Source organism: Salvia hispanica, chromosome 1 (assembly GCF_023119035.1).
Source record: "Salvia hispanica cultivar TCC Black 2014 chromosome 1, UniMelb_Shisp_WGS_1.0, whole genome shotgun sequence".
Lineage (NCBI taxonomy): Eukaryota > Viridiplantae > Streptophyta > Magnoliopsida > Lamiales > Lamiaceae > Salvia > Salvia hispanica.
In genome coordinates, this window is record NC_062965.1 from 35,932,571 (window position 1) to 35,948,999 (window position 16,429).

The following is a 16,429-nucleotide window of genomic DNA, read 5'->3' on the forward strand; positions in this document are numbered from 1 at the left end:
TTTGAATCAAATTCGCTTAATACAAACAACTATCCTCACACAATCCTCCCTGTTCTTGTACAAATTATTCACTTCTTTTCTACAAAAAACAAGAGTGTTTATTTTTACTCATATCTGCTTTTCTTTTCCCTTTTCCTTCTTTCACTTCAGGTATAATTAATTTATTGCTTACTTAATTTCGGAAAGATGTAGCCCAGTTCATTTATTGCCAAGATTTTGCTCAATTTCACTCTTTTATTAAGAATTTGTGCTTAATTGATATCTGCTGTGCTGCTTACATTAAATAGGGTTTGTGGTTCGTGTATCTCCTTGCTTTTTCTTAGTCATCTTCTCTCTGAATCATCGTCAAATTAGCTGCCTTTTTCTGTTAGATTCTTTCATTTTCTGTGTTTTATCTTGGAGTTTGGATAGTTCTTTGTTTAAATGATACTCTCTCTATGAGCCCTTTTCTTGTAAGAATGTAAAAATTATTGATAGGTGATAAAAATCAAGTCTTGTATGAATGGGATTTTCTGATTTGGTTAAATGTTGAGTTGCTTCTGTTGTTTCCAAATTTGTAATCTTTCTGGTCGAATTCTGGAACTGACAAACCAAAAATAGTAAAGGAAAGGGAGAAGTAGAGAGGCAGAATAAAGAACTTTTTTTGATTTATATTGTTTTCTGAACCCTAGAATAGTAGTAGGAATGTTCGAGGTTTCCTTTTTCATCTTCTTTTGTGATGAAATGTACTGTGTTTTAAGTGATGATTACTGTTCTACCTTTTCTGATGCTTAAAAGCAGTTCTGTTTGAGTTTCATGACTTATAGCTGATTCCGTTTCTTTGTGCCATGTACTCTGCTTCTTTTGCCAAATATGGCCACTCCGATGCCTAAAGATTCGGGAGTGTAGGTGTCGCGGAAGGATTATCTTTTTATTCATACTCTGATTGCATTGAAGGCCACTATCTGCAATAATGTCTGGCGGGGAGGCGAGAAAACTATCAAATCAAGATATACAACTGGTGAGCTTTGAAATTGAATTTGTTTGAACGGTTGGTTTAAACATTCTATAAGATAGAAAGTAATAAGGAAACATATTCATCAATGCTGTGCAACTGTATTTTTGTAGCTTCAATTCGATTCAGTTTTGACTTCAATGAGGACTCGCGCAGAGAGAATAATGACCATTAGTGGATTTATCTGATGGATTGTACTTTCTCATTTATTTCCGTCGCAGGTGAAAAATCGCATTGAACAGTGTCTTCAGCAATACATGAATAAAAAGGAAGTCATTAACGATCTCATTGTTCAGGGCAATGTTGAGCCGTGTATTACTGAATTGGGTATAGCTATCTGGCTCAATCTCATCTATGCTTACGTGTATCTTGTAGCCCCTAACTGTGTACTGTATTTTATAATTCTCTATAGAGTTATTAGTTATAATGTTGATTTCTGATTATGAATATTTGAGAGAACAAAGAACTTACCTCAATATGTGTAAACATCCACCGGAATGAATTTGGGATCATTTACTCCCTACCTAGCTAGTAGCTTGTGTGCATGCTCGTGCTTAAATTGTAGGCTGTCAAAAGGAAGTGTGTATCTTCTTTATCTGTTTTTATGGTGGAATTTAAGGGTTTAGAGAATAAAATTGTAGGGAGAGAATTTCGGAACATTCTACAGTTAAGTGATTTTTTATGATGTTCAGTTTTCAGTTTTCGAAGTACTTTTGGCCTTTTACGATGTGCTAATGCAAACGAATGAGTCAGCTCATTATTAGAGGGAGAAATAGAGCATTATCCTGATCGAATATCATGCAACTGTTAAATCATGGCTTCAGAGATGTGGCCTTCATTGGTGCTTTTAATTTTAATTCCTGTTTTAGTTTAAGCTAAAAAAGAGATTGATGATAGCTTTTAAATCCTTGGAACATGGAGATATGGAAGTTATCTTTTAGATTACCACGGCGGTTATTAATGGTTGGAATATGAAGAGATGGAAATTTCCGACACCCCCTGTCTCGTCTATAGTATGATCTTATTTTTTAAACCTTATTGGACGATTGGAAAGAAGCATCAATTATTGTATCTTTGGATAAGATATAAGTTAATGTGCCATAATCCCTCTCCATTGCAGAAGTGACTAGTTGGGGATACAAAACTTATATTTGGTACGCCTAGATATTGCATCATATTAGCGATGATGCTAAGAAGATTACAAGATATGAAAGATACCTTTGTTGATTTATTATTCTAATGATTAATTTTGTTTTGTTATTTAAGTTAAGATTTGATTTCCTCTTTGATTGTTTAGGTTTAATATTCGTAGGGACGATCAAGAGGTAGAAGTATTCTATCAATTAGTTTGTTCCGGCAAGTGCCGTGAGGGTTAGGGTTTTGTTCCTTTCTTTATTAGGGTTCGTCCCTTTCTTTTCTATATCAATTCCAGTTTCAATATTTATTTTCATAATTCTGTATTCATGGTTTAATATGTTTCTTATGCATTCATATTATTGTACGCATTCCGTGGTTCCGCATTTCACTCTATATCAAATGGTGTGGTGAACGTACTTTGCGCAATGGAGAACATTCCTCGCACAAGGAATTGGAGAAGGCAGTTGAGGATCCGCATGCAGACGTGTGGGCACTCCTCCAAATGGCGCTCACTATATGCGAGCACATGCAGCGTCGCCTTGCGACATGGTCCCACTGATCTGGCCCCACCAGTTACTCCGTTTTTGCCCTCACCCTTTGAGATTTCAACTGATCAGACAGCAAGCGCCCTCCTAAGTTGACATCCGCCCCTGCCTCAGCAACAGTTATTTCCAGCACAATAGAGCTTCGATGTTCCGCATCCACCACCACAAGAACCGCTTCCTTTGCTGCCACGATCGTAACCACTCTCCTCCAGCCAACAGCCCAGGCTCACTGCTTTTTGGCTCCTCGTAGATCTTTGGGAATATGGGATTCCTATTCCGTGTTGTTTGCCCAAGTTTTTGCTCCTTGCACCTATCCCTTTCAATGGTTCTACAAATTTTTTCGTGTTCACAAGCTTTGAGTTTGAGCTCCACCCGATCTTTAATGCACAAATTCGATTGCAGTCTTGAGGGCAAGGCTGTTTCGACAGTGGGGCAATTGATACGTCGGGATATCGCAATTCGTGTCATATTAGTGAAAGATATCTTTGTTCATTATTATTCTAATGATTACCTTTAGTTTTGTTATTTTTATTTAAGTAAGTTTGGATTTGGTTTCCAATTTAAATTGTTTAGATTTAATATTCATAGCAGGTGGATTTGATTTAGTTCTGTAGTGATTATTTTATTTCTTTTAGAATTGTATTGAAATAGAACTCTTGATATATTCATCTATAGATTGAGGGGAAATCACGAGGTAGAAGTATTTAAGGGATCAATTAGTTTGTTCTGGCAAGTGCCGCGAGGTTAGGATTTTGTTCCTTTCTTGGTTTGGGTTCGCCCCTTTCTTTTCAATATCAATCTCAGTTTCAATATTTTGGTTTCATGATTATGTTCCATGGTTCAATATGTTATGCATCCATATTATTGAATGCACAAACTCCGTATCAATATAGTTCCGTCATTGTTGTATTGGGCATCTTGAATTGAATGAGTAATGCACAAACTGCTGCCAAATGCCCCCTTGGGCCATTGACTTTTGCATGTACTCAAATGTATATACATGTCCCTCCAGTTAATCCTGCTTGCTGCTTGTTTTCAGTTTGGCAGAGGCTTGAAGATGAAAATCAAGATTTTTTCAAGGCTTATTATCTCAAGTTGTTGGTGAAAGAACAAATAATGGAATTCAACCGGTTGCTTTCCGAACAGGTGGATCTGATGCGTAGAACTGGTTTAAACGGGATTGCTCCTTACCTTCCATCTAATGGATCACATGTTTCACCATGTAAGACACCTTTTTCACGTAATACCTTATTCCGTGCAAGTACTTCTACTTTCGTTTATCTCTAAAATTTACTGGACTTTGGTGCTGCTGCCATCACCTTTTTGGAAGAAGTTTAACATTTTTATCTTGCAGCACAGCATATCTCGACCACCTGCCCTACACAAAATGTCCGACCCGTGAAAACAGAGAACATGCAGCAGGAAAATGTGTTTAACAACTGTGGATCAGCAATTCAACCATGTCTGCAAGGAGCTATTAACGGGCCTGGTCAGAGTAGAAAGATCGATGTTTATCCAAACTTACTACTGTCTCAAAACTTAGATATGGGGCTGTCTCAGATGCTAAACGGGAAAAGTGTGAAGACAGGAGCCGGTTATGCTGGTAGCTCGACTTTTGCTTTTAGTCCACCTAGCAATTTTCTGGAATCACGTCCTCTGATGGGTGATGCATCTGTGTCATCTTTCAGTAGTGTAGATTCTAACGCACAGCATCTTAATGAGACTCTCATGGATGGTGACACTTCCTCCTTCGGATTTTTGGCACAAATCCCGCAAAGTTTCTCTGAGTTGCCTGCTGATTTCACCACCAACTCGGGTCTGATATCTCTCTCTCTCTCTCCCCACACACAGACACACTCACACTAACATCAAAATCTTGAGGTCTTAAGAGCTAAAACTGAGTTGGTATTGAAGCTTTTCTTGTGACATAATGAGATTTTATTCCCCTCTTATTTGGTGTATATAATCGAATGGTTATACTTCAAACATCTGTATCAGATTTACTGGAGAGTTACTGTGGTCCTTCCTTCCTACCAGCAGATGCCAACAACTTTGCGAATCCCCACGGTAGGTGCATCACTGAACTTAAGAGTCGTACATCGTTTTATCGCTGATATACATGCGTAACTGTCTACTCTCTTCTTCAGGGGATGCTGAGAATTTGGACCCTGAATCCGAAAGTCTGAGATTTCACTGCTTTGGTAGTGAGTGACTGGATACTCCAACGGTAATTTTGCTTCGTGATCTTGTATCTTTTCGCTTCCTCCGAATTGTGTGATAGTTTGTGCTGAATTTTCATTTCCGTGGCTCTGCAGGTTGGATTGATAAGAACAAATTGCTGCATTTTGAATCATCCCATCACAACTTTGATTTTGGAGTCGGATTTAATTTACTTATTCTCCATATTGGGTGTTTTAGTTGTATGCTTTTTGTTAGGTTTCACCTATATTTATGCAAATGTTTATGTATAATGTTGCCAAAGTTGTATAAATAGGGGCAGTGTTTGTTTGTGTACATTGTACATTTGTTTTTTTGGGCTTAGAAGTGCATGCTTTTATTGTGTTAAAGAAACTCTTCATTTTGTACATTCAAGTGTGTTGCGATGCAAATGCTATAAATTCAATTCTCTTCTGCATATTTTGACCATATTTTTCTTACATTCTATATTACAATTGAACACATTAATAGTCTTCGGTTTCATCTTCTTCATCCACACCTTCCGCACCAACCTCTTCATAGTCTCTCTCGAGCGCAGCCAGATCTTCACGGGCCTCGCTGAACTCTCCTTCCTCCATTCCCTCACCCACGTACCAGTGAACAAACGCCCTCTTTGCATACATGAGATCAAACTTGAAGTCAATGCGTGAAAACACTTCAGCAACTGCGGTGCTGTTGCTGATCATGCACACAGCTCGTTGCACTTTAGCAAGATCGGCCCCAGGAACCACAGACGGTGGTTGGTAGTTGATTCCGCACTTGAAGCCAGTTGGGCACCTGTTATGTACAACAATGTATGACGGATCTTAACCTATCAGATGATGGCGACAAGGTATACAAGTAAGTTTATATACCAGTCAACGAATTGTACAGTTCGTTTTGTCTTGATGGCAGCCACAGCAGCGTTTACATCCTTAGGAACAACATCTCCACGGTACATCAAGCAACAAGCCATGTATTTGCCATGCCTAGGATCACATTTAGCCATCATGTTCGCAGGTTCAAAGACCGAGTTTGTGATTTCAAGGACTGATAGTCGCTCGTGGTATGCCTTTGCAGCAGAGATCACAGGGGCGTATGATGAGAGCATAAAATGGATACGAGGATATGGTACGAGGTTGGTCTGGAACTCATTGATATCAACATTCATGGCTCCATCAAACCGTAGAGAAGTAGTTAAGGATGAGATGATCTGAGAAATTAGTCGGTTCAGATTGGTGTATGTAGGCCTCTCAATGTCTAAAGACCTTCGGCAAATATCATAAATGGCCTCATTATCCAAGAGCACACAGACATCCGTGTGCTCGAGAAGTGAATGAGTCGAGAGGACACTGTTGTAAGGCTCAACAACTGCAGTCGACACCTGCAATTCAAATTCTATAAGGCATGCCACTATAGAAACTGGAAAATACATCAATAAGCCAAATTTTAAAGTTTAAGCACTTGGGGTGAAGGATATATGGTAAATCCAAGCTTAGACTTTTACCCGTAATCCACTGACAATCGTTCTAGAAGCAATGAACCCAATCCAGAACCCGTCCCACCGCCTACAGCACTGAAGACCAAAAATCCTTGCAAACCAGTGCAGTTATCAGCCAACTTCCGCAACCTGTCTAAGCATACATCAACGATCTCCTTTCCCACTGCAAAGAAATCAGAAAATATAATTCAAATCGCAACTGGTTTCGCAATATCCTAAGATATAGCAAGGAAAACACACTGTAAACATGTTCTCCCTAACCCTGATTGAAAAGAGGTTTCACAACATAACGAAGAAAAACATAAGTTGCGTAAAATGAAGAATTCTTAACAAAATAGATAAACTGCCGGACCTGTGTAATGCCCTCGAGCAAAGTTATTCGCAGCATCTTCCTTTCCAGATATGAGCTGATTGGGATGGAAAAGCTGGCGATAGCCCCCGGTCCTAACTTCATCAATGACAGTAGGTTCGAGATCAACAAATACTGCCCTTGGGACATGCTTTCCTGAACCAGTCTCACTAAAGAAGGTGTTGAAGGCATCATTTCCCACAGCAATAGTGGCGTCACTGCAAGTTCAAGAACAAACTAATGCATCATAATTTGCAATTCAATAGACCTATATCTACAGGAAGAGGTAATTGCAAAGCCACAATAGCTTCAAACTTTCATCTTCTTCACCAATTTATTTTCAGATTCAGTCTGCAACAAAATCATGTTTCGGTTTCCAAACTCTAGACTTGGAATCTTTACAAACTTAATTCAAACATAATCAAGCTAACTTGAGCATAAAAAATCCATTAAAAAAGAATCCGAAATCAATAAAAGCAATCAAAATCGACTTTTCCCACAAAAGACCCCAAATTCCAAGAAGGATAATAAGAGAAACCGCCAATAAACATTAGATTGCACAAAAATTACAAAAAATTAGGGTGAATGAAATACCTAGGCATCATGCCATTTGGTTGAATGCCATGCTCGAGGCAATAAAGCTCCCAACATGAATTTCCCACCTGAATCCCAGCTTGACCAATGTGAATGCTTATTATTTCTCTCATTTTCTTTCAAAAAAAAATTCGCACCAAAATGCCAAACCCTCTCTCTTTGTTTCTAAATCTAGGCCCTTGCACCAAGGAAAGAATGAGATTTTTTCTCGGCACCTTCTCTCTCCTCCAATAATATCTAAGGCTGAGTGGAAAGGGGAAAATAGTGGGAGTGGCTTAAGCTAAGGTGGGATTCGATGGAATTCGCTGTTGGGAGACGACCCTACTACCCCCCTAAAATATGGTGGTCGTCTTCGCCAACTCGCCATCACCACCTCTCTCATGGAAATATGATCATAATTCAGTTTATCATTTATTTAATTGCATGACCAAATTTATATTCTAAAATTTTTATCTAGTCGTTATTAATCTTAATTTAACTATGCTTTCTAGTTAGGATCAGATGATAGGTTGGTAACTACTGTGATGTTCTGTATTGTTGGTAGTTGAATAAAAAATATTTTTTTCACCCCACTTAAGACGCCAATACTTTTGTAAGAATACCTTGCACGAGTTATGGCTCAATTACGAAGATTGCGTAGTGTAATGCCCAGGGACGGAACTAGAAGTCCAAATAAGCCGATGCTGAAAAAATCAATCCAATGTTTACGATCTAAAATTAAAAGTGCGACTAATATGAGACGGAACAAGTAATATTTGGTAAGTCTTGTAACATTAATTTCAATATAAAATCACCAAATTTCAATTTTTCTCGTTTACTATCACATTAGTATAATAAATGTCTACTTAAGACTTTATGTATTTTGATATATTTAAAAGTTATGGGGTGAATTTGAATATTTATAAAATATGTAATAATAGTTATAGTGTGGAATTTGTATTGATGTGGCCGTTATAATGCATTAGATGACTCCATAAAATTTTACCAGATAGGGTTTCAATGCAAATAATTCAACGTTGCTTGGTAACAACTTCTATAATAGTCCTTCCCTAATTTGATCACACCCATGCGATACACGACCCAATTAATTTTCTATCTACTTATTTTAAAATTGTGAATTCACTTTAAGAAATGAGAAATAATATTATTATATTAAGTTTTAAACTCACAGATGGACAGTAACAATGTATTAAATCAATAAAAACCCTTCTAATTCAATATGTTTAGAAACTAATTGTTGGAAAAAAAAACGTCAATTAGAACACTTTTCGTCCTCTATATACGTTGCGGCTCCCAAGTTAAAATATCTTGAATTACATGTTTCAATTTATTTATTTATTATTAAAGAAAATTCTATATTTTAAATGCATAAATTTTTTTTAGTAAATATAAATATTATTTAATACTCCCTCCGTCCCCCATTAAGAGTCACATTTTTCCATTTCGGTGCGTCCCCAATTAAGAGTCACACTTCATTTTTTCCATAAATAGTAAGTAGGTCCCACATTATTCCACTAACTCAATTCACTCACATTTTATTATAAAACTAATATAAAAAATGGGTCTCACATTCCACTAACTTTTTCAACCAACTTTTCTTTACATTTTTTAAAACTCGTGCCCGGTCAAAGAGTGACTCCTAATAGGGGACGGAGGGAATAATATATTTCGAGTTTATATATTTATTTATTATTATTGCTGACATCACTTATCACCTCAGACATTAGCAAATCCAAAGGTTCGTTTAGTAAGACAGTTGTTGCAACAGTCTACTAACTATAAACTTTAAGAAACGGACAACCAAAATTTAAATATGAATGATATAGGGCCTCAATAATTAAGCCATGGAATATTTAATTATAAGCTTTATAACCGTTGTCTTATTAAGAATTGAATTATACATTAATTTGTAACCGCCATGTTTATAAAGAATTGTATTGTATTAATAATCTTTTGGAACAACATTTTGTAAGGAATTTGGCATGAGACGTTTCAAGAATAATAGTTTAATGTAAATTTATGGCTGCAAATTGGTTAATGTCTAGACATTTCTTTATTTTTTTTTTCTATAAATAGTACGTGTTATTTGCATTCTTTTTACTCACTTCCTCATTGCTTGCATAAAAAGTTTTTTAGGGTTCTTGCTCTTTTACCAAAAATAGTATATTTATATTCATCTATTTATTTACTCTTTTTGTTTGATTATTACATTACTCATATTGTGATATTATTAGAAGAAGAAAATTGAAACCAAGGAATTCACCTTCTTCGAAGACCTACAATCTAGCATAACTCAGTCAATGAAGACAGAGTCAAGGAGGCGGTGGAGATTACTTATGTGAGAGAGAGTGAAAGGCGACGACATGGAAGAAGTGAATCGGAGGCTGTGGAATGAAAGTCGTGTGAGAGAAGGTGAAATGAACATAGCACTTTGAAATCCTATTTGAGGATTGGTCTGTGTTTTACGTTATGTTAGTTCATATTTAAATTTTAGGGGTAACTGCTTTTAAAGTCACCAACTTTCCATGAATTCCGGTTTTTCCCACAAACTTTAGAAAGTTCGTGTAATGTCACGAACTTTATTGTCGGTTGCCATTTTCCCATGTCAGGTTTCCGGTCTGATTCAAACTGTTCGTTCCCTATTAAGACAATGTCTAAATTCTTTTTTCTTACTATGGTTATCTTCGTCTTTGAAATAGCTTCACGTGGGTACCTTGTACACCTCAATCGGAACTCGGATGAAGAAGTTATGGCCATTTGATGAAGGCTGCGACCTTTGTGCGACCTTGTACCATCATAATAGCCATAACTTCTTCATCTGAGTTCCGATTGAGGCGTACAAGGTACCCACGCGAAGCTATTTCAAAGACGAAGATAATGATAGTAAGATAAAAGAATTTGGACATTGTCTTAATAGAAAACGAACAGTTTGAATCAGACCGGAAAACCTGACATGGGAAAATAGCAACCGACAATAAAGTTCGTGACATTACACGAACTTTTTAAAGTTCGTGGGAAAAACCGAAATTCATGGAAAGTTGGTGATTTTAAAAGCAATTACCCCTAAATTTTATTTTTTGTTAGTTTTGTTTTAATATCTTATGTCTTAGCTATAACAATTCTTTTTTTTACATATTATTATTATCAATCGATTTTGTTGCCAAAAAATTATGTTGAGAAATGGTTCTCCTATAAATTACTATAATTTTTTTATGTAAAGAAATTATTAAATCATCTTAATTTTGCATCTAATTCTTTTATTGTATGAATAGATTTCATGGCCACAAAATATAGTAACCGCATATTAGTGTAACAAAATAATTAGATTATCTTCCATTTTGGACCAATGAAATTACCACTGTTAATAAATACGTAGTAATAAATTTTGATATAGATCATTATTCATGCTTAAATCGTGAATCGTGAATCATGAATCAATTTTATAAAACTTTTAAGATTTAATGATATTAATTTTATTTAATTACTAATTATTTTTATTTTTCTTAACAATTATTATTAACATTAAAGCCGTTACAAATAAAGAATATATGGATACAATTTAAATCCATGCTATAAATATACTCCTATCTTTGTTTGCTTGTGCGTCACTTACTACCTTCTATTGCTTCACTGAATTTTCAGGAAAAAACAATTTGTTTACTTTGCACGCTTTTTTTGTGTGACTATATTTTGTTACTAATATTTGTTGTTTGTGTTTTTATTAATTGAAAAGATGGGGTCGACGCATGACAATGAAAGTGTTGGAGATGATGAACGGAGAAGAGTGGGTGGGTAGAGCTGCATGAGCATAGGCGATTTTGGGAATTCATATTTTTTATTGAAATTTTCATTTCTTGGTTGCATCCTAATCCATTACTCCCTCCGTCCCCCATTAAGAGTCACACTTTTCCATTTCGGTCCGTCCCCAATTAAGAGTCACACTTCATTTTTACCATAAATAGTAAGTAGGTCCCACATTCCACTAACTCAATTCACTCACATTTTATTATAAAACCAATATAAAAAAATAGGTCCCACATTCCACTAACTTTTTCAACCAACTTTTTCTTTACATTTCTTAAAACTTTTTCTTTACATTTCTTTACATTTCTTAAAACCAACTTTTTCTTTACATTTCTTTACATTTCTTAAAACCCTTTTTCTTTTCCAACTAACTTTTTCTTTACATTTCATTTGTTTAAGTAAATTGACATTTCCAATTTTGTGTGAAGAAATTTCAATGAGTCGTGCAACGCACGGGGGTGATACTAGTTTATGTAAATGGTCGAGAACAACCTAAATTTCGTGATTTAATATTTTGATAGATTAACCAAAATTTGACTAAATTTTGTTATTTACTACTATTAGTAACATTTTTTATATTAAACATAAATGCAAGATAAATAGCACACGACATTATTCCTTAAATAAAAATGTATATTTCTAAATCTCTAAAAATACACGAATATAGTTATAATGTACTCCTATTTTCCAAATCTTATCTAATCATACAAAAAGAAAACGGATATTCCCTTAATCAATTACTCTATAATAAAAAAATGGGCTCCACTACTGCCAACTGTGAAGTACTCCCTCCGTCCCATAAAAATTGAGTCGTATTCCTTTTTAGTCCGTCCCAATAAAGTTGAGTCATTTTCTTTTTTAACAAAAGACAAAACATCTAATCACTCTTACTTTATTCCATCATTTACTTTACTCTCTCTTATCTTTCCTACTTTTTTTCATCTCTCCTATTTATTTAATATAAATTCTTAATCTCCGTGCCCAAAAGTTTTGTCTCAACTTTTATGGGACGGAGGGAGTAAATGAGAGTAATTAATTTTCTAATTCCTTCCCCTTCCTCTCACTTCGTAAAAACTGAAAAATGTAAAACATCCACATTGCAGACACTGGCAGCGTCAGGAGCAGCCATGGTGTGATGGTGGGGTTCTGAGACCGGCGCCGGCTAAGTCCCCGCTGGAGCGGTGGCTTGGCTCATGCTAGGTTCGTCCCTGGTTATGCCAAATCTGCGAGTCGCTGGCTCAGAACCGAAAAATCCCAACGAGTCATTGGGCGTGCACCCAGTGATTCGCCAGCTTGCGAAGAGTCTAAAGTAGGGGTGGAAAATCGTGCGTGTTGTGTCGTTATCATGTCGACACGATAACGACACGGCACGATAACAACAAACACGAACACGACCCGTTAAGAAAACTTCAAACACGAACATGAACACGACCCGCTACCCTCAGACACGAACACGACACGAACCCATTAATGAAACGAACCACTTCGGGTCAACACGACACGATAACAACACATATATGACACGACACAATAACGACACTATAATATTAATATTATGATAGTTTATTACTATTATTTCTAATATTAAATTTTAAATTTTAAAATAAAAAAATAATAATATTATAATATATTAATATTATTTCTTAACGTATAACACGAACACGATAAGCTTTGACACATACCCATTAATTTTGTGTGGGTTCGTGTCGTGTTATCGTGTCGTGCCAAAATAATTTTGAGTGTCTAGAGGAATAATTTTGAGTGTCTTTTCGCTTCCCCATCCTCTCCCTATAAATAGGGTATTTGTTTTATTTTGTAATAGATATGCTAGAGTTTTATTAAAAAAGTGTCTTGAGAATCTCTCCCCATATGTTAGGTGGGATGAATGTTTGGAAAATTTATAGCAAGACTATGGATTGCTTTGTGGTTAGCCTGAGATTAGCCACTTGGTAAAATTCACAACTAGCACTATGTAACTGTTAGGTTTGGTATACTTAAAAGCATGTTTCAAGCAAGTTTCGCCGAATAGAATCTTGCTTGTATACGTAAAACTCTACAATCCACTTTTAACCCGATTCAGTATTATTCGAGCAGTCTCGCACGAATAGAATCACTATTGTTATTACATTGTGTTTGCTTGTGCATTTATAAGATGTTTTACAAACATTTAAATGCATAAGAAGTAAACAATGTCTAAGTCTTTTGCTTAGTAGACCGGTTGTGGGCGTCGTCCACTTTAAGGTAACACAGTCAGATCTATGTAACGCTTTACAAAAGAAAAAGAAGAATTTCACAACCTAGATAGGCTTTGGCTACCTATCGTGAAAGATTGCAATGTCAGTCCGCATATTTCTAAGCCTTACTGAAATAAGATGACATTGGTGTGGTATAACACTGAACGGATCTAACAGCAAGACGTGTCTTTATGCTATCTACTGAAAGACTAGGTCTTGATAAAATACTATTTCTTAATCTACATATGTTAGCATTGAGCATACGGTATTGATCATGCACTACTTTGACTTATCAAATGGTGCGAGTTTTTCGCAACCCAATAATCCTGATATATTGGGTAGTGGTGATTAATATCTAGCGGTGCTAAGATTGCTATTATGTTGAAACGTGCGCAAGGTGAGTCTCGTTTGATAATGTCCTCAAGAGGAGCTCGAATAAGGTTTTGTTATTCAGAAAACTGGTCAGTTGGAGTTTTATCGCTCTATGAATAATAAACAAATGTTTCTTGCTAAGTCCACTCTTGGAATTAATAAGATGTTAATTAATTAAGTCCATAGCAGACATTAATTAATTAATGGACATTTATATCTTAAGCGAGGGAAATAAATAATAAACAAAGTGAAAACCCGGATTACTTGTAATTTCAAATTTGGATGGGGAGAGTTCAATATTACTTCTGTAGTGGCTGCTCGTAATATTCCAATATAAGCTTGTATTAAATTGTGGGTTCAATTTAATTAGTAAAATGCTAATTGGGGGAGCCCATATCCAAAACCTTCCATAGATCCCTGTCTGGGCCCAAAAGGAACTTAATATAAATAGGAGAATAAAGGAGACAGAAAATACACAATATATTTTCTTCTGAAATTTTCGTTCCTTCTATTCTTGAAGGAGGACGAAATTTTATTGTTTTTCTCCTTCGTGAGAATTTCAGCTCCTCCTCCTTGAGAAATTTTCTTTCTTCTTTATTCGAGCCCTAGTATTTTGATAAGATCAGCCCACCCTGATATCGAGATACAGTTCGGGAACCAGAGAGAAGATCCGTGGTCTAGTATTGAAGATCATCATGTGGAGAAGGCGCGAGTAATCGACGATTCTTTGGAGAATCAAAATCGGTAACCCTAAACCGTAGAAATCATGTTTAGGATTTATATTTTCTAAGCATGAATTATTTGCGTTCTAGCATGCAATTATTTGTTTAACATGTGAATTGATTAATCGCATAATTAGTCAAATAGATCCTTATCTGATTTATTTGTTTTGTACAAGTCTTCCGCTGTGCAAGGGGCTCCAAACCCCAACAGTAACTAGTGCGAAGCTTGAGTGAGAGTTTACCTTAAGGGTGGAGCTCGAAAGAGTATACCTCTAGTGGCAGAGTATGAACGAAAGTATACCCTAGAGTCGTGTAGTTAGCCGGTGGAGTTTGATAATAATGGGTCCTTGTGACCATTTGTTCACTCTCCAATCTCTTCCTTTTGATTCCCCGTCCGTTCCATTTAGTTCCTATCTTTTTAGGGCTCGATTGGTTGCCTAGAAAGTGCATGTTAGTGGACTGTTTTCTTGCATTATCCACAGTTTAGTTCACCTTTGAGGTAAGGCGCTTGACTCGGGAAACTAGTGTGACCCGTATTGGTTTTTGAGATAGTAAGCCAAATATTAGAGGTATCTCTATCATTCAATGACCCCTGCGATATAGGCGAATACACAACAAATGCTGAAATTAATGTTAAATACCATTTTACCAAATTGTCCTTGACTTACTTCACCAAAAAGGAGCTGATCTGCTTCAAATTCAGATGCAGAGAAATTTTAAAAATTTTGGATCTCGAAAGGGCGAAAACAAATTGGGCAAAACTGCGCCCATCAGCAGATGGTTGTGTTCCCATACAGAACGCGACTCGATAGGCTCCAACGATGGTCGATTTTAGACTTGATTCGTAAAGTATCAATTTATCTACAATCTTTCTTGAGGTGTCGTAGCTCAGGAATGAATAGAAATAGTGAGATTTATGATGGGTTGTCTCCATTGACAAAATTAGATACTGGAATGGGTTGTTTTAGTTGAGGCATGATGAGAAAGGGTCTGATATAACATTTGGTTGTTTGAATTCAGAACATTGGAGTATGATTTGTTTTCCAGAATAGCTGCAAAAATAATTCGTTTGCTATGCCTGCGATTAAAACAATATGGTAGGGTAGATGGCTGATTCTGTTTTGATTATTACTTTTACATTACTACTCCATGTTTTAACTTTGGCGTCGCAATGTTGAACACTTGCTCTGAGTGCGTGCAGGTGATACTCCTAGATATCGTACAAGGAAAGAGCAGATCACCACGAATACGCTAGCGGTATGTGATCGATTCCTCAGATTCATATACTTGCTCCCTGGTTGGGAGGGATCCGCGGGGGATGAAGGATTCTACGTGATGCTGTAAGTCGAGAAGATGGACTCAAAGTGCAGAAAGGTTAGTAATTGTGTATTTATTCTTTCAACACACAATCCTGTAAAGTGCCTGACATATTTATTTGGGGATAATCGTTATGATGTAATTGTTATTTTTTGCGTAGGATATTACTACCTATGTGACAATGGTTATGCGCAGTGAAGGGTTCTTGACACCCTACAAAGGGGTTCGTTATCATCTGAAAGAGTAGGGACCTGCATGCGAACGTCCTTAGAACCCTCGGGAATTATTCAATATGAAGCATACTAGAGCACGAAATGTCATTGAGCGGGCATTCGCCGTCCTAAAAATGCAGCCGGAGTTGCAGCTTCTATCCAATACAAGTTCAAATTGGGTTGATAATTGCATGTTTTCTACTACACAACTTCATCCGAGGTGAGATGGCGGTTGACCCAATAGAGGCGCAACTCGACCGAGAAGCTGATAGTGCTATGGATAACGAAGCCGATGAAGATGTAGTTGAATACGTCGACAGTGTAGAAGCAACCATGGCATGGAACAGGATGCGGGATAACCTAGCAGCTTTCATGTGGGCTAATTCAAATGCAGCTTGAAGGACGTATTGAAGCTAATATTTATGTATTTCCCTATGTCAAAATTTTGTTTA

The 16,429-nt window shown here is 36.5% G+C and overlaps 1 protein-coding gene and 1 pseudogene across 4 annotated transcripts; one reads left to right on the forward strand and one right to left on the reverse strand.

Annotated features, from left to right (window-relative positions):
* Window positions 1-3: 3 nt before the first annotated feature.
* LOC125209582 lies at window positions 4-5,311 on the forward strand. Of its 4 annotated transcripts, none has more exons than XM_048109180.1 (8): window positions 4-150; window positions 875-1,000; window positions 1,216-1,321; window positions 3,716-3,898; window positions 4,031-4,492; window positions 4,675-4,743; window positions 4,824-4,903; window positions 4,992-5,311. In XM_048109180.1, the coding sequence occupies exons 2-7, from the start codon at window positions 953-955 to the stop codon at window positions 4,886-4,888; spliced, it is 933 nt and encodes a 310-aa protein (XP_047965137.1). In that variant the 5' UTR covers window positions 4-150; window positions 875-952; the 3' UTR covers window positions 4,889-4,903; window positions 4,992-5,311. The 4 variants fall into 4 exon arrangements, with proteins under 4 accessions (XP_047965137.1, XP_047965141.1, XP_047965148.1 ...); XM_048109184.1 differs by having other exon boundaries at window positions 13-150; window positions 857-1,000; XM_048109191.1 differs by lacking the exon at window positions 4-150 and adding an exon at window positions 169-295.
* LOC125209612 lies at window positions 5,274-7,686 on the reverse strand (annotated as a pseudogene).
* Between the last annotated feature and the right edge of the window lie 8,743 nt (window positions 7,687-16,429).